Here is a 23050-nt window from a genome sequence, read left to right as displayed (position 1 = left end):
GTTAGGATCTCTGTTAAACAGTACTGTATATTTGTATGTCATGATACATATCTGTATGTTGTGTATGTCATAAATGTCATTATGAATTGAAATTGGGGGACCCTGATGTAAACTAGACGAAAGTCTTTCTCCCCTTAACAATCGTGTGTATTGAGCCGTACTGTATTAGGGCTGCACGATTTTGGGAAATAATCTAATTGCAATTTTTCTGACAGATATTGCGATTGCGATTAAATTTATAATTAACATTTTTTTAAGCAGCCCCACAGAGGTTTATTGTAAAATGCGGCTTGCATCTGGCCTACGCGGTGGGGCTTTCAGGACACCGAGCCTGAAAATGTTTATTTTTACCTGGGAATCTGTACCTTTTTTTCTCTGTACTTTACTCTCCCGCTCTGAAGTCTAAACTTCACAACACACAATCTAGAACCCCTTACCTCCCTCTCCCAAACCAATCTTGTATCTCAATGGGACTTCCTGGTTAAATAAAAGAAAAAAAAGAAAACATAAAAAAAATTGCGTTTTTTTGGGTTGCGATTTGGTAATTGCATCATTCCAAATCGCGATTTCGATAAAAAAATGATTAATCATGCAGCCCTATATTGTACCCATTCTGCAATCTGTTAATAACATTTTCAATCAATCAATCAACCCTCCCTCTTGAAACCAGCCATTCAGAATGCCAGCCACGATCACTGTGGTTAATGTGTGAAGATATCTTGATAAAATGCTTATGTACAAGATACATAAATCTTTTATTTTTATTTAACCTAAAATATGTTTCTGACAACATTTGTAATGACAGGATTGCTATGCTATTCCTGGATCTGGAGTCATATTTGATCTGCAGTCTAGTCTGAAAGTTGGATCTGAATTCTGTTTTGATGGTACATGGCCACGTCACGCACCACTGCTAATTTGTACAATAAAAGCAGCTTGCTCGTTATTACAGGCACAGAAACAGTCCATTGAGAATAGGACTGAAACAGAGGGATATATGCTGCTAGAATGCTTTTTCTTCAGCAAAATACCTTTATTCACCTCAAATAACTACGTACAGTATATTAACTTGTTGAAAAAAAAAATGTCCCCTTTGAATAAAACAAGTATCTCATCCTATCTTTTAATCACTGTAGAAAGGGCCTTTTTTGTTAAACCCAGACACAATCAAATAAACACAAACACCAATTGTATTGCATTAGAATACTGAATGTGATGTATCCTTCCCTGTCCAATCACATACTAAGGGTCCCAATTAAGGGAGAAAAATAGAAAATATATAAAATTATGTACAACCCACTGAGCAGGGTGTCATTGTAGGTGATACAGCATCTGCTTCTCATGTAATGCTTCTTTAGGTGATCTGACTAGACATTTCTTGGAGCATTGCGGGCAGGAGTGGGCGTACATGTGTCTTTTCAAATTATTAGAGTCTAGAAAGCCTTTCCCACAGTACGTTTCATTATTTTGTAAACATATAACTCATTCACGGCCATGCCCGAGTATAGTCGGGTTATCTCGCCAGCGGTTGAGCGCCATACCAGAGTATAGTCGGGTATTGGTCCTTTGATCTTTTTCCTCTGATCCCCGTTCTTAACCATCATCCGGATCATTCTCTAAGTCCCTGGCTCATTTGCCTACGTTGGAATTGCAATGCAGAACGAATATCACCGGTGGTAGTATCGCCTACCTTTTGAACTCGGATAGAAAGGGAACAGGAGAGTCAATGAATGAACCAGACTATCGAGACTCGCTCTGAGTGGGAGGAACTCTTCGAAAGCAATCGCTAGCAGATCTGCTCGCCTCAAAACCTAGTGTCCCGTAAACGCGTGTAATTACATATAAACCAGTAATCGCGATCGCCGATGGGATCATTGGAATTATTCTTTTTGGATTACCTTCTGGCTAAGGTAAAGTAATGTCTATTTTACCGAACCTGAAACATGTTTATGTAACGATCACAGTGTATTACTTTACCGGACATAAACCAAGCGTTCTGTAACAATCGTATTTTTTAGTGTTTGTCAAATGAGCCATACTATTGTCTCCATAGCTATAATATACAATAGCTCCGCAAAGATCATGAAATATCACAAAAATAGTCATGAAAAGCTGGCGCTAGACAGTGAAGGATGGGGGAACACTGTGGCCGTGAAAGAGTTAATATGCAGTAACTATTTTCGGACCACTACAGGGCAAGTCACCATGATAAACAAACTCCATTTACCCAAAATGAAACCAGTCACGTATAAACTATACAAATGCATTAACGTTACAATCTTGTTATAACAGATTAACTGGAAAAAAGGAATTCTGTGCATGGATTATAATATACAACTTTCATACAACTTTCTCTTGGTCATTTCCTGGTTGTTAAGGTGCAATAAATAACATTCAGCCACAAGGTGTCGCACTAGAGCACCAGCATGTAATTGATCTAATCAGGTGCATTACACGTGGAGAAATGGGAAGTAGGGAGGGGATAGACCACTGTACGTCCGCGTTACATTGAGCTCATGGGAGAGAGAGACAGGTTGCAGTGACTGTTCTACCCCACATTGGTTATGAGCACCATTGAGGTCATGGAACAGCTTCATACCATCTTCTGTCCGACCTACAACAACTAAACCATGCCTGTTCTAGTTAATTTGCTGGATTAAGTACTTCTATTCTATTCACATATGCTTACTACATGTATCTATTCTATTCACATATATGCTTACTACATGCATCTATTGCTATGTCCGCCCACCAAACACGCAAACTGTAACGCCTGTCCCCGTCTCTCTGAGTGGATGTCTCGTGGTGATGGCCAAGATGATGCGATCCTCTCTATGTCGCCCCCATACTTCAAATGGATCAGAACGGAATGTGCAAACGGAATATGACTGATATTTTGAGCTCCGAGCCTTTATCCTATTTTTATACTAGCGCTCGTTTCCCTATGTTCTTTGTTGTTCTTAGCTCCATTCTATTTAAATCTTTCAAAAATGTTTGTATGTACCCCGATCATCCATAGAAACACTACCATAACAGACATCCAAGAAGGGGGATCCCCCCCTTGAACGGTCATTCTCTCCTCCACATTGCCTGTGGTGCTTTTTTCCTATTGCTAAGTTTTTAGTGAGTTCGTCCTTACTTTCGCTGGGGTATGTCTGGGAGTGTTGCATTTATTTATTTTGGATTTCATGGTGGGTTTTTTGTTCTTGATTTATTGTGATGTTTCTTCTGAGAAGGCCCATGGGGACATTCACTTGTGATTGTGGGCTTTACAAATAAATTTGATGGAACATTCCAAGGCTCCCCAGCCTTCAGACTCCTTTGGCAATCTGCACATGCGCATGGGGAGTAGGTGCTGAAAAAGTGACTATAGCTCAGCCGAGAAAGTTCCGATCGACTTAAGATTGGTGTCTCCGTGTTCAGGAGACTCAGGCGTATAAAAGACTATATTGGATCATGTCTGCAGCAGCGCCACAGCCGTAGCTACAATCCACATTCATTAATTTTCTCCCCCCACTCTCTCTCCCATGATTTCAGATTACCGGAAGTGTTGGTCTATACATGCCTGCTGCAACATAAAACATTTTCTTTTACGATAAATCCATTAACCAATACTTTTTTTTGGGGAAAAGCAATACATTTATTCTGCACCTTTCTAAAAGCTCTCTGGCTGTAAATATTTTTAAACGACGACTCTACATAACATTTTATCTATAGCACCTTTAAACCAGGTAAATACTTCACCTACAAACATAATACTGTTCCGACAGCCCAATATTGATGTCATCATCATCATCATTTTACGTCCTTTTTTCCCACTACAGTGAGGTTGGACGGGGCGACGACTCCACGCCACTGGGCACGGTTTTGTGCCATGTCTTCATGTATCTCCAGATCGCTCATATCATTTTCCACACATCCCCTCCACGTCTGCTTCGGTCTCCATCTCGGCCTCCGCCCATTCATAATCATCTCCTCCACCCCTCTCCACATCCCCCCTCCTGCGATCTTCTCGCATGTCCAAACCACCTGAGACGTCCATATCTCACCTTGAAATCAATTTCCCTGACCCCGCAGATCTCATCCACCTCGGCAATGGTCCTCCCGTCCTGCCATCTGACTCCCGCCAGATACCTCAACATCTTCTGATCGCAGCTCCTTAACACCACCATCACCCTTTTTGTCATTGTCCACGTTCCGGAACCATACAGGAGAACTGATCTCACACATGCTTCATATATCCCTCCTCTGATCTTTACCTCTATGTTTCGATTCACCAGTAGCCTACTAATTTCCCGCCACTTCCTCCACCACTCTCATCCTCACCGTCCTTTCCACTCCCGCCTCACAGTCCATCACATCTCCCAGATAGCAAAACTGCTTAACCTCCTCCAGCACCTCCCCTCCCACCACTAGACCACCATCTCCAACCTCCTATTCCCTCTCACACGTGGGGCATCTAAAATCCCTCACTCCCCTCAGACTTTCCAAACCTGAACATCTTTGGTGACACCATTTGTCACATTCTCTACACTGCACAGAGTTCGCTCCCACTCCTCTTCCACAGACTCCACATGGGTATCTTCCTTTTTTTTTTTTTTTTGAACATGGGTATCTTCCTGACTGAATTCTCTCTCCTTCACTCCCTGTTATCATCACCTTTGTCTTCAACCTTGAGGTGAATGGAGCAAGTCTGGATGTGGAGGGGCCTTTTCTGGAGGGCTTAGACAAGCCTTCTCTTGAAGAGGCCAAGTCTTCTCTTGAAGAGGCCAAACCTTCTCTGGAGGATGATGGGCCTTTTCTGAATTCTGACAATTTTTTAGAAGAGCACAAGTCGTTGCCAGACACTGTGGAGTCATCAGAGCTGTCCTCAGTTTGAATTTCAGACAAGAGGCTGGCTTGTTGAGGAGACTGCTCAGTTGCATGCCTCTTATGTGAAGTAACAGAGTCTCCCTCTGGTGCAGTGTAGGTCAGTTTCCTCTTACGTGTGTTCTCACTGGACTGCGCAGGTTCTGAGTCAGATGGAAAACCTTCTCTTGAAGAGGCTAAACCTTCTCTTGAAGATGGAAAACCTTCTCTTGAAGACGGCAAGCCTTCTCTTGAAGAGGCCAAACGTTCTCTGGAGGTTGATGGGCCTTTTCTGAACTCCGACACACGTTTTCTAGAAGAGCACAAGTCTTTGCCAGACACTGTGGAGTCATCAGAGCTGTCCTCAGTTTGTATTTCAGACAAGAGGCTGGCTTGTTGAGGAGACTGCTCTGCATGCCTCTTATGTGAAGTAACAGAGTCTCCCTCTGGTGCAGTGTAGGTCAGTTTCCTCTTACGTGTGTTCTCACTGTACTGCTCAGGTTCTGAGTCAGATTCAGCAGTCACCATGCGTTTGCCACTTGAAGTTGTTGGTGACCTGCGCTGAACAGTTTTTGTTATCATACAATCGGACTCATCAGAGGTGTCCTCAATTGTGGTTGTGGTTGGAAGTCTCCTCTCTTGCCACTTGCGTACTTTCTTTGCAAAATCACCCTGGTCACTCTCCGAGTCAGACTCGGGTAACGGATGACTCTTTAATACGTCCGACGTGTCCTCGCCTTCTTCATCCTTACAATCAGACTTGGAGGGAGCTCTTCGGAAGCTTTTAGGAAGCTTTTTGGAAAACCTTTTGGACACTGTTAAATAGTTATATTTAGGTGAAGATGTTGAGTAATCAGAACTGTGTTCAGTTTCAGAGGTAGGCTCAGATTCACATGAAGGTGTCATCTGTGGCCTCGGGTTCTGATCCCCGGTCTGAATGTCTTTGTCCTCCTCTGGTGCAGAAAAAATGGGACAGTGCGCATACTTGATGTTTTTGGCCTTTAGGAACCCGTCTAAAGAGTCGAACACCTCTATGTCAGAGGAGGGAGACGCCGCTGCTAGTTTTGAGGTGGAGTCTTGCGCCTCACAAAGAGGAAGAATGACTACATCGTCTTCTTGGTTTCCTCCATTTCCAACATCCTGTGGCAGAACAGGGTCTCCATCTGTGGGTTCAAATGTAAGGTCCGATACGGCCACACACATAACCATCCAGTCGTCATCATTCTCCTCCGTCTCAGCTCTATATTGTAAGTCTTTGTCTTGCGTCACAGATGTCTCCTCACTTTGTGGAGATTCCTCCACCGTCAGTTCCCTGTGGTCTAGATCTATGGAGTGTTGACGTTGAAAATCCTCATCTTTCAACCCTTGCTCTTTAAGTGAAGCTCCAGTCTTGACCGCACTTTCACACTGTGAAGAGTTAAATATTACAAGTTTAGTATGTTATAGGCTCATTACTCTGATTCATAGGTCACATGCATACTGATATGGATACACAGATACTAATGCCGGTACTGAAGGTGATACCAGGCTAAAATACTGCAGGTACTGAGGGTGATACCAGGCTAAAATACTGCAGGTACTGGGTGTCATACCAGACTAAAATACTGGAGGTACTGAGGGTGATACCAGGCTAAAATACTGCAGGTACTGAAGTTGATACCAGGCTAAAATACTGGAGGTACTGAAATTGATACCAGGCTAAAATACTGCAGGTACTGAGGGTGATACCTAGGGATGGGAATTGATAAGATTTTATCGATACGATTCCATTATCGATTTTGCTTATCGCTCAGATTCTTTATCGATTCCCTTATCGATCCCTGATAAATTTATAATTTACGTAAATAAATTGGAAATGCAACAGAACTAAGCTGGTTAGAATAACAACATGCAACTTGATATTTCTGATTGTCATTTATTGTTGAGCCCCCATGTCAGAAAAATACAAAAACTGTAAACAAAGAAAAGAAAAAAATAACTATACACTTAAATAAAATAATGTATTTGAGATTATCTTAAACTGATTTATTTATTTTTCTTGAATTTCTTTATTCTTAAACTAATTTAATCTATTGAATTGAACTGTAGTTGCATTTAACTGGTCGTTATTCCTCTGACATCTGGTCTTTCAGAAGACCGCCCCCTTTCTGAGCTCATCTCTCTCTGTGTCTGTAATGTATGTGCTTGGTTAACTAGCGTTAGCTGAGGCTCCGTGGCTAATGTTAGGTTACACTGAATTAAATTAATGACTAGGTTGCAAACCATTGGAGTCGTTTTCACTGCACATAGAAACAGTCAAACAGCTGGAGCATTTCAGGAGCATAGGCGACCAAAACCCAGGCAATTTTGAGCCCTTAAGGAATCAAAGTCTGCTCTATGGCTGCATGCCTGGCGCTAACGTTATTGTTTAAAAATGCGCAACTGTCGGAAAAACATGGCAGCAATAAGAGGAATCGATAGTCACAGAGGCATGCAATTCCAGGAATCGGACAATTAGGAACCGGCTCCCAACGGGAACCGGTTTTCGATTCCCATCCCTAGTGATACCAGGCTAAAATACTGCAGGTACTGGGTGTCATACCAGGCTAAAATACTGGAGGTACTGAAGGTGATACCAGGCTAAAATACTGCAGGTACTGAAGTTGATACCAGGCTAAAATACTGCAGCTACTGAGGGTGATACCAGGCTAAAATACTGCAGGTACTGAGGGTGATACCAGGCTAAAATACTGCAGGTACTGGGTGTGATACATTTGTATATTTACAGTTGTGAAGTTAATCTAACCTCACTTGGACTCAAACTCTCTCTCTATATATATACACACACACACACACACACACACACACACACACACTAGAGAATAGTTTAGGGATGCACCGAATGGGAAATTCTTGGCCGAAACAGATACCGAAAATAGGAAACAGTTGGCCGAAAACCGAATGGTCGAAAATGATTAATATAAATATATATAATAATGTATTTTTTTTTCAGCTACCTGATTATGGCAAAAGACATGATTATGGCAAAACTTAACTTAAATAATATTAATAATCACTATTATGGGCCCATAAAACATTTATTCAGCACTTTTGAATGCATACATTAATTCCAGACTGACTGCTGAAAGATTGTACAATTTAAACATTTTCTCTTTGCATACTGTAACAAAATGTGCATTAAAGTCAACTGCATTTTATTTTCTCTGTAGGATAACTACAACAAAGTGCATTCAGAACAAAGCCAAGGTGCTTTAAAACTGCATAACGATCTGCATAAAGACACACACACAGGACTGTTGTATTTACTACATCTCCCATGACTCTTAGCGGGGGATGACGTTGCTTACGAGAGACGGGTCAAAGAGGAATGGAAGCGTTAGCTAGCTTAACCTTAACGCTAACGTTAGTTCAAAAGGTTTTAACCGCGACGGGCATATAGTAATGGCGAGGATATAAAGCATGTTAAAGACGCATTTATTGGATGCGTTGCTCGCAGAGTTTATAGAAACAGCGCGACTCCCAAGAGGAGTTAGTTATCACAGGCTGCAGAACGCAGGAAGAGCTGCCAAGCTGCTCACGTTACACGTTGCACGTTTTGATTACGTCATCACAACAACCAGGGGGCGAAATTAACTTTTTGACTCACCGGCCAGTGGCGGGTAGATGGGAAGAATCTACCCGCCAAGCATATTTCTTACCTGCCAACTTTTTTTTGATTAAAAAAATTATTATTATTATTTTATATAAAAAATATTTTTTTTAATAAAATATATATATTATATAATCATACTTGTAGTTGTATTATCTGCGAGACATCGCCACCTCGCTGTCTGCAAACAGCTCCACTGTCTGTGTGTATACTCGAGTGGCCTCCAGCTCCAGCAAGGATTCTCAGGCGCTGCAGCTGGACCCTAAACTCTTACATTCAGCATGAAAGGATTCTCCTGCGCTGCACCTGGACCCTAGTCAGCAGCCCTCATGCGATGTAAGCCAGGGGCTCGAATACGCATGTTGTAGGACATTGATGTCAGGAGCTATGTGTAGCTACTGCTGGATGGCGTTGGGACAACGCCTCTGAACTATTTAGTTTACTGGGACATTTCGTAGTGACTAGTGAGCTAACGTGGGCTAAAATGAGCTACCTAGCCAACGGAGGTATTATGCACTGGACACTTGCTGGAGCAGTTGTTGATGTCGGGAGCTATCAGTAGCTAGCCAGCTGGATAACGTTACACAATGCCTCATGTATTAAACTAAAAGTGAATAGTTGACTGGGTCATTTTGTAACAGTAGCTAACATTAGCTCACAGAGGTCCCTCTGACTAGACTAACGTCAGTCACGGTGACTGTCGGAGGCAATAGCCTCCGTTTACATGCAGCAGCATACAGAAACAGGTAGGGGAGGGGTAGGAGCAGCAGTGCGCTGCGTGTCTGTGCTGAGACAGCGAGTGAGAACTCCGCTCAGAATTGGATCATGATTTTTGGTTTTCACATGACTATTTGATTGGCCGCCACACGGCGGGCAGACCTCTCAGTGGGAGGCGCCAAACGTAAAAACTGAGCGCCAATGGCGGGTGGCGGCCTCTAGTTTCGCCCCCTGACAACAACACTTTAGGTTACGAACGTTACGTAACCCTGTTCGACATTCAGTGATATATTTTTGGTGCTAAAACCCTTTCAGCCGAAAGAGCCTTTTTAACCATTTTCGGCCGATAATTTTCGGTGGCTGAATTTTCGGTGCATCCCTAGAATAGTTCAGTTAGCAAATATAAAGAATAGTCAGATTTAACTTCAGTTAGTAAATATAGAGAAGTCAGATTTAACTTAATTTAGTTAATATATAGAATAGCTACTGATATGATATGGACCTATGACTCCTACAATGTGATTGTAAGGAGGGAAATGTATTCACTAGGGGTGTCCCCGACTAAGGATTTGGATAGTCAACTATGATTGGCCAAAATTTGCAGTTAGTCGACTATTAGTCGACCAAAAAATAAAAGCATGCAATTGGTCCACTGATGGATACATCTTGATATTTATCTAGTCTAGTGTGTTCATTAGATCGGTGAAATCCTCTTTCAGTGCCTCTGTGCCTGTTTTCGTAGGCAGTAGGCAGCCTCTGGTATGCGTGCCATTAGCGTTAGCCACGCTTCTAGGCCTCTTTTCTTTTGGAAAGAACGATACAATTTTTTATTTTTTTTTATTATAATTTTTTTGTTGTTGTATTCGACTAAGAGGTTGGCAGTAGACTACGGCTCCTTTCGACCGATTAGTCGACTAATAGGGGTCAGCCCTAGTATTCACACTACCTTACATGAACATATTCTGTACACTATGTTCTCAGTCACTCTATAGCCATACATGGACTCCTGTCTCTGCACAGTATCTGCTTCTGACACTATAATGTAAACGGCCTATGATATATAATCAGCGATGGGAGATGTACCTTATGGATTAATATGGACAGTCGAGACAGTATGAATCATGAGAACTTAAATGTCAGAATTTACATGTTAAATATGTATCAAGTAATATGACTCTCTTAGTCTGTGAGAGATATAAAGATGTCGATGTACACCGTTACTGTGTTACGGTCTCTTCTAGCCTCTGCTCTTTATCCTCTCCTCTTTGCCTCCATTCTTCCCCACTGCATTACTAATGAAAGAGTGGATCAAACTATATGGATCCATATTATAATAAACAATCTTATTGAACTTTAGAAATTGTTTCCTAATCATTTGGATATTAATTTCAATATTAGTATTCAGATTTCTATTCTTAATACATCGGACCACGGATCTTGCTTTACATCAAAACACATCATTACAGTGATATAACCACCTGCATAAACAGTGGCTCAGGAGGTAGAGCGGTCGTCTGGTAATCAGAAGGTTCCCGGTTCGATTCCAGCTCCTCCCGGGCACTGTGTCGAAGTGTCCTTGAGCAAGACACATAACCCCTCACTGCTCCCGATAAGCAGGTTGGCACCTTGCATGGTTGCTTCCGCCGTCTGTGGTGACCTTTAAGTTCTGCCATTGCCTTGAAGCTCTTCCCACACTGGTCAGAGCTGTAAGGTTTCTCTCCTGTGTGTACCATGTGGTGTAGTTTTAAGTTCCACCTTTCTCTTGTAGCTCTTCCCACACTGGTCACAGCATTAAGGTTTCTCTCCTGTGTGTACCATGTTGTGTTTATTTAGATCTGCCTTTCTCTTGAAGCTCATATCAGACTGGTCACAGTAGTTTATCTTCCTTGTGTACCATGTGGTGTTTAAGATTTGCCTCTCTCTTGTAGCTCTTCCGATACTGGTCACAGAGACATGGAACAGCGGCCAGGACAGGATTTGAATCTGGGGAACAGAGAGAAAGAAACATTCCAATGAAAAGATAGGTTTGTAAACTTGCAGTCTAATACGGAAGCCCTAAGACGCCATACATTCATACATTTTATTTACTCCATTTTCCTGTGATAACGAGTTAATTTCATTTGTTTTCTCATCATAACGGGATCATTTTCTCGAGATCTCGAGAAAAGGAAACGATAGTAGTACAGGGATCGGCAATAGGCGGCCCGCGGGCCGAAATGGGCCCGCCAGCAATAATTTCTGGCCCGTCAGGTTATTTTGAGAATATGATGTTTATTTTACACGCAGGAAATATTCACTCGTCGTGACGCCAGACTGTCTTTGTGAAGCTGTATCTATCTATTCATCATATCTATGGCTGTCACTATAGCCAATTGAAATGCTAGAAATGGTCACGTGGACTGGGAGAACCAATGGAATTTCACTTTCACTTCCGCGTTTCGGATGCTGTCGTTTGCAAAAACAAAACAAACGTCTTTGAATAACTTCTTTGCAACAGGGAAATATGATGAGCCAGAAGAGGAGCCTACGACCTATAAAGCTTATTTTAATAAACAGGAGTCATACATAAAATACGGAATATCGCAACAGGTAACTCTCGCAATAAGCAACCGGTGACTCTCGCGTGTTGACATGGCAACACGACGAGGCAATGAAGCAAGCAACTGTGTTCAAGTTGGGTGGACATTGAGGCATTCAACGCGAGTGGACATTTGAATGTTTCAAACATTAGCATGGATTTTGGAGGACCGAAGCAGAAACAATAATAAGTCCAGGGCAGGGTACAAAATAGTTACACGCCCAGCGCCACTGGCTTGTAGATTTATTCTTTGGCGATTAGAATTTAAGGTCTGCCCGCCACCTGGCGGCTAACAAAATACACTGCATCTACCGCTTCTCCTCCAATCCACTCCCTCCAGGCCGCTCACAGTGGTTTAACACTGATGTAATATACTACATGTAGTACAATGCCAAAGCAACAGATGGCGATGTACAAACATGAAGGCCATTTTCAACCAATGAGAAGGGTGAACCTGTGATATCCTGTTCAGGCTTTGTCACTCACATTCTGTTAGAAAAAGTTTTGACCCCATTGTTGTTGTCGTTAGCTTACATGCTAACGTTAATGGCAGCGACCATAGCATTGTGGCTAGGCTAGCTATCATCGCTTAATAGAGCTAGTGAATGGATAAACAACGTTATTTAACATTGCAGAATGGGTACAATTACAATGCGGCTCAATACAAACAATTGTTAAGGGGCCCAGGGGGTGTAGACTGTTGTAGTTTGAGCTAATTTACACCATGCTCCAAAAAAAAAAAAAAATCTGCCAAGCGATGTGTTGCGGGGAGCGCTCGATTCAAGGTGAGTGGTGAGCGAGCGGAGAGCGACTTGGGGGCGGGGTCAACATGAGCGATTAGCGGAGCAATTCGTTTCCTTATATCGCTTCCTCAGGGTTCCAACTTGTGTTGACAAAATGCACTCTCTCTCTAGACTAGAAAGGTGCACTCAGTAGAGCACAGATGTCCGCCAGGGCGGCAGCCACACATAATAATAATAGATTGGATTTGTAATGCACTTTTTGTTCACTGGGATCCCAAAGTGCTACACTACATGGTTAAAACAGTTAAAAAAATTGAAATAAAATGTGTGTCCCGACCCCACTTCTATGTTTCAATAAATTATTTGCATTTAAAACTATTAACGCTGACTCATTCCTTCAGTCCACTAAAAATTATGCTAATATTCCTTATGTTGTTTATGATATTAATTGAAAATAGCATATGAGAGTATTATATGCAGGGCTGTACACTGCGACGATCTCGTCGCAAATTGCCCCTTAATTTGGCCGTTGCGATTGAAATATTATATCTGGTAGCAACGTTGCGAGTAGAGATTTCAACCCTTCATTCGCATTTCACAATGTCTGACAATGTCACAAATTTCACACAATGTCGTGGTGCTATGAAAGAATCTGTCGGCAATGAATGAACTTACTGCGATAGCCTGAGTGAAAAAAAGATTTTCGTGGAGTGAATCTGGGTCACGCTATATACTTGGTACTTGTAGTCTATCGTGCGATTAAAGACCATGTCCCTGTCTGCGTAGTCTATACATCCAACACCAAATCCCATAATTCCTAGCGAAACTAAACTGAATGTGGGCACTTCCTTGGCTTTAAATAATAATATGGCTCTTGCTCCGCAAGAACAACGGAGTGGATAATGGATATCAGTCCATTTTATGACAACCACGTCCGATGTGGAGAGATGATAAGATGATGATGATTGACGTGATGATGTGATGATGTGATGATTGATTGACGGGGACACGGAAACTTCTAACGTTTAGGATCAGCCATGCATTACGTGAGTACCCCACTATTAGGACGTGAAATACTGTACTTAAATTGACACCGCGGATCAATAAAGTATCAACCTATCTATCTATCTAATAATGAGACAATATGCAAATAAGATAATACTAATAATTGTCGGTTCCCCATATATGAAATGAAAGTGGCTTGCAACTTTACTGCTGGTAAAATCACTGTTTATTTCTCGTTTTGCATAGTATTACATTCCACTTCTATAAACAATCAAAGTCCTACCGTAAGAGCCTCATACGGGTCAATTAAACCTTTTTTATTAGTCTTTCCTTCGAGCTAAGTTGGACTGAACATTTCACTGTCAAAAGCGCAAATGTAAATAAGGTTGCGTTGCAACAGTTTTCAAAATAAAGGTCATTATATACAAATACCTCTCAATTCTTATAAAAAAAAAAGTCCCGGATATACATAAACATTAATTGGCATAGATCTCTATAAACGGCCCAACACATTGATCACTTTAGGCACACACTGAAACCAGTAACATCACAAATATGAAGCAGGTAATTACCCATACAAATAATAAACCTTTCATGGGGTTATTTACAATAATAATAATTAATTTGATTTCTAAAGCACTTTTCATTGTGAAACAAATGTATGCAGAGTTTCTTGTCCTCCTGATTAATGGTGTGCGTGTGTTGTGATGATCTCATTCAAGGAGCACTACACAAGCGCGCGCACACACACAGTTTGTTGTTTTTGTTCTATTAGTGATTTACACACTCAGTTGGTTCATTATAAAAGATACAAACCTGAAAACAAACGCACTTAAATGTTAAATAAAAGGGCCACAGTAATGAGGCAGGAGGAACATATTTTTTTAATAATGGTAAAATTGTTATTTAAAAATGTGCCCCTAAATTTTTTTTTGTGTGCCCCTAGTGAAAAAGCTTAGCGTACAGCCCTGATATGTAATAATAACACATGGCGATATACTAAAAAGCTATTTATAATTTTTGGCTAGTAAAAAATCTGCCCGGCTTGTACTTTTAAAAATCTACCAGCCAAATGGCTGGTAAGTCAAAAAGTTAAGTTTGTTCCCTGGTCCAGGGCAGGGATGTCTGCATTATGGTGAGTGTTGTGTTTTAATAATAATAATACATTCGATGTATAATACACCCGCCATGGTGCTCAAATCAAATGCACCCTACTGATCTCGATTTATAATGAGAGCACCTGCATTAAAATCAAATGACTGATCTGTTCATGTGTTATGCACTGTGTGAGAGGCACTTTATAATAGAAAAAAGACAGTGCAAACATGTATGTCGTTTTTTTTGACAGAGTTAAAAAAAAATTCATTATCATTGGCCCGCCACACAATGCCTAATTGCCGACCCCTGGTCTAGTATATATTAAATCACTGCAGGAAACATCATTCAGTGTCCCAATGTCAGAGGAGCAGGTAGCCCCTTTTGTGACTGTGATGAAAGGGGGTAAGGAGCAGGAGGATATTGATCACCGCGTCACATATCTCATCAATCAAGGCCTGACACAGGCTGAAATAGCTTCAAAGTGAGCTCTCAAAGAGCACTATACGGGAGGCTGCAAGTCGAATGTCCAAACCCCTCCCACCCCCTCCAAATGTACAGTTTACTCCCCCTCGTATGTATATATTTTCTGTTAGGATCTCACTCTGTTTAACAGTACTGTATATTTGCATATCTTGTATGTCACAAATGTAACAGTACTGTGTACATACTTGTGTATGTCATGTACCCCCCTGAAATAAATGAATCCGTTATCACGAGAAAACGGACTTTGTTATCTCGAGATAACGAGATAAATTAATCCGTTCATTTCCCCCGATAACGTTTTTTGCCACAGATACCGTTCACCGGTCGTCTATGAGCCATATCGGCCGATACACTGCCCGATACTGATCGTTTTTGGTTTTGTTATATAGCAGCTGGTATAGCAGTATTTTTTGATATTTAAAGTTTTTTATTTTTCTCAAACAAGACAATACATACACGACAAAACAAGACAAGAAATGATAATAATAACAATAACAACAAGGGGCGAGGGGGGGGGGGGGTGCAGAGCGTTACAAAGGTTCAGTAGACAAACTTATTCCAGATAGTGATCTAATAAAGTTCAGGGGACCTTGAAGGCCATCGGGCCTATCACTCTCTTGAAGAGACAGAGCAGCCTGTTCCATCGATAGCAAGTCCATGAAGTCCTTGCGCCAGTTCTCCATACTGAAGCAGTTCGGTTTGCGTTCTTTCCAGTTCATTAAAATAATCCGTTTGCATGCTAGAAAAGCCAGTGCTACAGTATTATTTACAATCTTTGCTTGAGCAGTGTCCATTTTTACACCCAATATACACATTATAGGGCAAGGATTAATGTCAATTTGGAGAGTAACTGACAGGTCCTCAGCAATGTCCAACCAAAATGTCCTAACAAGCGGGCAGTGCCACAGCAAGTGCATGAGCGTACCCTCTACTCCACACCCATGCCAGCACAATTTGGGTAGGGTGTGATTCATTTTATTCAATGTACAGGGTGTTATATAGGCCCTGTGTAGTATCTTTAATTGTATAATTTTATATCTAACACATTTTGATATTTTTGTACTATTCCTAAGTGCTGCTTCCCATTGTGTTTCAGATATGGATATACCCATGTCTCGCTCCCATTGGACTTTAGTTTGGGTATTGGTATCAGGGGTGGTTGAACATGATAGTTTATACATTGCAGAAACAATGCCTTTCCTGCCTGTAATTCCCCTTAATGTCTTTTCCATGACTCCGTTTGTTCCTATAGCTATGCCTTTAGACAACAATGATTTAATAACTGATTGTATTTGTAAATAAGATAAAAATTCTGTGTCTTTCAGCCCAAACTGTGTTTTAAGTTCATTAAAAGGTATCATATTTCCCCTTTCGATCACTTGGCCCACCTGTGTTATATTATGTTGTTGCCATACATTATTTTTAAGGATTTTACCTCCTGCAGAGAGCAAAGGGTTTTTCCATAATGGACATGATGGTAAGGAATATCCACTAAAGGTCAGGCGTTTATGTAAGATTTTCACTATTTCACATGAAAATTCTAAAAGCGGATTGTCCAGTCTGGGAGTGATTTTTGGGTTATACCACAACATTGAAAGAGATAGATCTTTGTTATGTTCTTCTATAATTTGTTCTTCAAGCCATTCCCAGCTGCCAATCTGTCTCACACTATTGTAAGCCCACTGCAAGGGGTATCTTGAGTTATATGCTATGTAATATTGGTGGATATCTGGTAGTCCTATTCCTCCACTATTTCTTGGTTTTATAAGTTTTGTATGGCTGATTCTAGGTTTTCTGTTGTTCCATAGGAAGCCAGAAAATAATTTGTTTATTTCTTTGAACCAACTAGGAGGGAACTTTAAAGGTATAGAGGACATCAAAAAAGCTAGCCTTGGTAACAAATTCATTTTTATAATATCAGATCTGCCCCAAAGCGATAAAGGCAAGACTGTCCATCTTTTGATGTCCTCCTTTATATTCTTTAAAAGGTCAGATGTATTTAACTCAACCATTTTTTCAATGGGAGATCGGATTTTAATTCCCAGGTATTTAATTCCTTTTGGCTTCCAATTGAAAGGAGCAGAACCCAGATGTGATTGAAAAGTTAGGTTGTTAAGTGGAATAGCTTCACTTTTACTATAATTCACTTTATAGCCCGAACATTTACCAAATGTATCTATAAGCTTTAGCACTTGAGAGATGGAATGGCTAGGATTTGTTAGTGTTAATAATATGTCATCAGCAAACAGGCTGGCCTTATACTCACAACTACCAATACGAATACCACTGATTTCTTTATGAGCACGTATAGCACAGGCAAGTGGTTCGAGGGAAAGAATAAAAATGTGCGGTGAAACCGGACATCCTTGGCGGGTAGATCGATAGAGATGGAATGGATCAGACCTTATACCATTTGTTCTGACTGACGTAACCGGTTCATGGTAAAGTGCCTTTATCCAGTTCATGAGAACCGGACCAAATCCGTATTTAGGTAGTACATAAAACAGATATTTCCACTCCACTCGATCAAAGGCTTTCTCAGCATCCAGCGATATTGCCATCGCTGGATGATGGGAGGTCCCCGCCCTTGACATGACATGCATTAGCCTCCTCATGTTATTTGAAGCTAGACGACCCTGTACAAAGCCAGCCTGATCAATATGAATCAATGAGGCTATAACATTTTCCAATGGCCCTGCAAGGACCTTCGCAAACAACTTATAATCATTATTTAAAATACTCAAAGGTCTGAAATTACACATTTGCAAGTGATCCTTGCCAGGTTTTGGAATCAATGAAATAGTAGCTTGCCGCATGGTTAGCGGCATGGATTGATTGGCCACTATATCATTAAACAGCAATATTAGAAGTGGTGTAAGAGTGACTTGGAAACACTTAAGAAATTCACTTGTATAACCATCATCACCCGGTGTTTTACCGGTTGAGAGGGATTTGATAGCTGATTTAATTTCATTTTCCGTGATAGGTGTATCTAGTGATTCCCTTTCTTCTTCAGAGAGGGTTGGGAGATTTATATCTCTGAAAATGTTTTTCATTTCCTCTTCACTCGTACAACATTCTGATTTATACAGTGTGCTATAAAATTTAGTGAATGCTTTATTGATTTGAAGTTGTTCACAAATCAGAGAGCCATCTTCATCATATATGCTAGAGATTGATTGACGATTTTCTTGCTGCTTCAGTCTGAGAGCAAGCATTTTACCAGCCTTATCGCCAGATTCATAATATTTTCGACGCAACTGAAAGAGGGCAAATGCATTTTCCTCATGTAGAATTGCTTGTAATTCTGTTTTTATAACCAACACTGCTTTTTTCAGTTCTAAATTGTCAGGGTCCAACACATGACTAGTTTCCAAGGACTTAAGTTCAGTAATCAGACCATGTTTCCTTGCCATTTTTTCCTTTTTCTTAGCTGTTGAGTAGCTTATAATCCAGCCCCTACAGGTTGCCTTATAAGCCTCCCATACCGTCTGCACTGACTGGACTGATGTAAGATTAATACTAATGTACTCCTGTGTTTTCTCCTCAATCATAGACACAAAAACTTGATCTTTCAATAAGGAGTTATTAAATCTCCATTGTTTGGTTTTATTGTTAATTACAGCAGGAGTAAAAAGGACTGACAGGGGCGCATGGTCTGATAAAAGTATGTTATGAATTTTGCAATCAATTACATTACCCACCAAGGATTGTGAGAAGAGAAAATAGTCAATCCTGGAATATGAATTATGAGCGTGGGAGTAAAAAGTATATTCACGTGTGTCAGGGTTGACAACACACCAAATATCGGTTAATGCAAGTGAGTTTTGCATTTCTTTAAGTGCACTTGACAATGCTCCGTCTAGTGGGAGGGGACGCCCAGACTTATCAATCGAGGCATTGCTAACCAAATTTAGGTCCCCACCCATCAGAATGGGATAATCTGCAAATTCTGCCAGCACCAGATTCAGCTTTGACAAAAAAGTATTCTGTCCCGTATTAGGAGCATATACATTTACTAAGGTACATTTTTCATTTAGTAAAATACCTGACAAAATTATATATCTACCATCTTTATCAACCATTTGTTTTGAAAGTTTAAATGATATTTTCTTTGAAATCAGGATGCTTACCCCTCTAGAGGCTCCACTGCCTGGTGCTGAGAACACTTGACCTACCCATCTTTGTTTCAATTTAACTGATTCTATTTCATTAAGATGAGTCTCCTGGAGCATTGCCAAATCACATGATAGGGATTTCAAATATGTAATAATTTTATATCTTTCGTTTTGTTTGAAATACCTTTCACATTCCAGCTAATCAGATTTACATGATTAGGTCCCATTATTTTTATCAAGCAACTTTACAGCTTCCTCCTTGTAAACTATGCAACAACATGTATGGATAGACAAAAAAATAAAAAGTACAAGACATACACATACATAAAGTAAGCCATTAGGCAAAGAAAAAACAGTAAACAAAACAGAGATAGACTTAATGTCCATCCCTTGTCCGCGAGCAGAGCAGGCGCGGCCATGCTGCATCCTACACAGCTCCGTTCTCAAGGTTCAATCAACTTGCGCAATTAAAAAAAAAAAAACGCGATGCGGGCACCAGCGTTATGTTTATGAGGGAGAGAGTGCGATTAGTTCATTTTCCACTTGTTCATTGTGTAACATAAATAATATCTCAATTCCATCAGTCCCACTCCCAGCCGTAAAGCATAATGAATGAAGGTATAGAAGAAAAAATAAAAAATAAAGCAGGGGGGCTTACAGTGACGCTGGTGCAGTTATGCCTCTGGTCATCTCACTCATGTCAACCAAAGATCTTGGGTAATCGTTTCTTCAAAATCTATATGATACTATAAGTCTAACACAGGAATCCTCAAAGTCCGGACTCCGGTCTTTACCCTTACATTAGTAGCAATGAAATCATTTGAACATCTGGTCCTGGACTACCTCAAAACCGCCACAGAACCCCACACCAGTTTGCATACCGGACCAACAGGTCAGTAGAGGACGCCAACCTGGCTCTCCACCACACTCTACAGCACCTAACACCTACACCCGTATCCTGTATATTGACTTCAGCTCAGCTTTCAACACCATCTCCCCCAATAATATGTTCCATAAGCTACAGGACATTGACATCAACCCAACCATCAACCACTGGATCCTCAATTTCCTCAGCAATAGAACCCAAACAGTCAAGGTAAACAATAAATCATCCCGCCCTCTGGCCCCCCAGGGCTGCGTCGTTTCCCCTTGGCTCTTCTCCCTCTACACAAACCAGTTCACCCCCCTGGACAGTTCAGTTAAGGCCTTCAAGTACGCCGACGACACCACCATCTTGGGCCTCATCTCCAACAACGATGAGTCCATTTACCGGCAGGAGGTGGACAGAGCAGTGAGGTGGTGCTCATCCAACATCCTGCTCAACACCTCCAAAACCATGGAAATTGCAATCGATTTCAGGACTTCAAAAAAAACACTACACCCATACTCCCAATAACCATCTCAGACCAACCCATAACCCTAACTGAATCATTCAAGTTCCTCGGCACCCACATCAGCAATAGGGATGCACCGATATGAAAATTGGCCACCGATACCGATTGTTCAACTGACACAATCGGCCGATACCGATACTTGTGGCAAAAAATACGTATTTGTAATTTTTTTTTAATTTTTTTTTTTTAATATTATTATTATTTTTTTTTTAATGAAACTACTGTATATTTGTATGTTTGTATTTGTAGGCCTCTTTACTTACTTAAACATGTTTATGGTATTAATTCCACCATGCCATGTAGCACTATCCCTCTCCCAGTATCGTCTGGCGGCCTGCAGATGGATACTATTCTCTCAACCAGAGCTCTCAGCCAATGCAATAGAACCATTTTGATTGAGAGTCGATTCGGCCAATTACGCCACACCGCTAGCACCCACCTTCTGCTGTTCTTACCACCAATCGGCAAGCGTTTATTCATTTTCTACTTCCGGGCATGCCGCCATTGATCTGCTTGCGAGAACCACAACAAGCTAATACGTTAGCTGCCCGCCGACCAGCGCTCCGCAGCATGACCAAACGAGACACTGATTTTACTGCAACAAATGTTATAATAAAACAAAGCCTTTCTATACATTTGGCTGGTTGAAAAATGTATTAACAGATTGCAGAATGGGTAGTTGGGTACGGAATGAGCAATGGAATGGAACTGAGCTATGAACGGAGTAATGCCTTGCTTACTTGCTATCTTCGGGTAAATAATATGCTGATGTTATTGAACGTGTAACACTAACTATATAACGTTAATGCCACAAAACGAATGTTTGTGTCATTTTAACAGCAGATACTTTCTTAAATGCCATCTTCCCGAGAGAGGGGTGTTGACGGGGAGCTGTGATGGGTTCGCTTGGTTGTGTTATTAATAGCATTGAACAGCTAACCAAAAGCTAGTGTTAACTAACGTTAAAGGTTTAGCCATAACTAGGCCTGCCACGATAACACATTTTGCTGGGCGATTAATTGCCCCCGAAAATATCGCGATAAGCGATATTATTGCGACCGGTTAGAGAATTTTTTTTGAGAAATTTATTTCCCAAAACTTTTATTTTGAAGCCCACCGCTCCGTCTTTTCCGGTGTTTTAGACTTTTATTTTGAAGCCCACCGACCGGACCGGAAGTATTGTTGTGATTATCCTAAGCAGAAACTATGAGCCGACAACTTGTCTCGTCCGGTTCTGTTTTTGAGCTAATGATAAAACAAATTGTTGGTGAACAACTAACTTTAGGTTAGTTTTAACGTTAGCTACTAACGTTAGATGCAGCTACTACAGGCAATCAATGATGAGGAGGAAGCGTCAAAGCAGTATATAATAGAATAGCTGTGGTGCGTAAGCACTGCAGCACGACTCGAAACTACCGGAGTGTTATAATAAATTAATTCATGTTTAACTTGTCCCCATGTCCAGTCCTTTGACTAGCCCCACCAGTTCATTGTAAACAATGATGCATGTAATTGTATTAACGTTATTCTGTGTTGTACTTGTAGCTATGCTATACGTTGTATTTCGTTTGTTAGCTATTTAGCTAATGTTGTTAGCATGGAATGAGAATCAAAGCTCTATCTTTCATCTTTATTTAGCAGTCCAGTTTCTCCGGGCAGTAGCGAGTAACTACTTGGGTCTAAAAATAGCTAACGTTACACTACAAATAATGCTACTTGGTTAAAAGGAGCAACACTATTGAGAAATGTAGTTAAGCTATGTGACGTTGCCACACGGAGCTCCCGTGCTGTACTCTAGTATTGTCAGCGGCCCGCCTCCCAACACGGACAGTGACTGACAAGGGGCACTGGTTCCGCCTCATTAAAACAAACGCGCAAATAGCAATTAATCGCGCCCGTCAAAATCATTGCATTCATTTTAATTATCGCAGCAATTAATCGATTTATTGCTTATCGCGGCAGGCCTAGCCATAACGTTACCTTGGCTTAAGTTGGGGCTATTCATAATCCAGCAATAATGGCTGCAGACCTGCAAGCAAAGTACAGCAAGTTGGCAAAGGAGTATTCCAACGTAAATCACATTTTCACCAGTAACGTTAGTCTTCCATCTGCCGGTAGCTCATGCTAGCTAACCTAGCTCATGTTAGCGTAGTCACTGAGCGACCACCTCGCGTACACAATTAATGACATGTTGCGGACAGCCATATCGGTGACAATGTTTAGCTTTTAGTGCCAAATGATAAGAGTCTGAAGCGGAGTCTCAAAAGAGAATGTTGAATATTTAGTAGTAACTTTGATGCAGTAGCTTGTGTGTGTGTGTGTGGGGGACTGGGGCCGGCGTTGTGCAGGATGCGACTGAACTTATCGGCTACTGCCATCGGCACATTCGAGCTTATCGGCCGATAGGCCGATTGCAG

At 41.1% G+C, this 23050-nt stretch overlaps 2 protein-coding genes across 3 annotated transcripts in view; one reads left to right on the top strand and one right to left on the bottom strand.

Moving 5' to 3' along the window:
* The window catches only part of LOC311240399 (uncharacterized protein), a gene marked incomplete at both ends in the record, with an annotated part of 536458 nt that overhangs the window by 448511 nt on the left and 64897 nt on the right, over window positions 1-23050 (top strand). The window lies entirely within an intron of this gene.
* Window positions 1047-23050, bottom strand: part of LOC311240182 (uncharacterized protein) — a 66669-nt gene continuing 44665 nt past the window's right edge. For both annotated transcript variants that reach the window (XM_084328725.1, XM_084328724.1), the window contains 2 exons: window positions 10693-11197; window positions 1047-6255 (listed from right to left, as the gene is read on the bottom strand). In XM_084328725.1, coding sequence (XP_084184851.1) covers window positions 4435-6255; window positions 10693-10947 — 2076 coding nt within the window. In that variant the 5' untranslated portion in view covers window positions 10948-11197 and the 3' untranslated portion in view covers window positions 1047-4434. The remainder of the gene's footprint in view (window positions 6256-10692; window positions 11198-23050) is intronic.

Source organism: Notolepis coatsorum (genome assembly GCF_963971535.1).
Source record: "Notolepis coatsorum genome assembly, chromosome: 14".
NCBI lineage: Eukaryota > Metazoa > Chordata > Actinopteri > Aulopiformes > Paralepididae > Notolepis > Notolepis coatsorum.
Note: the sequence above shows the minus strand (reverse complement) of the source record. Positions and strands in the feature narration are given on the sequence as shown.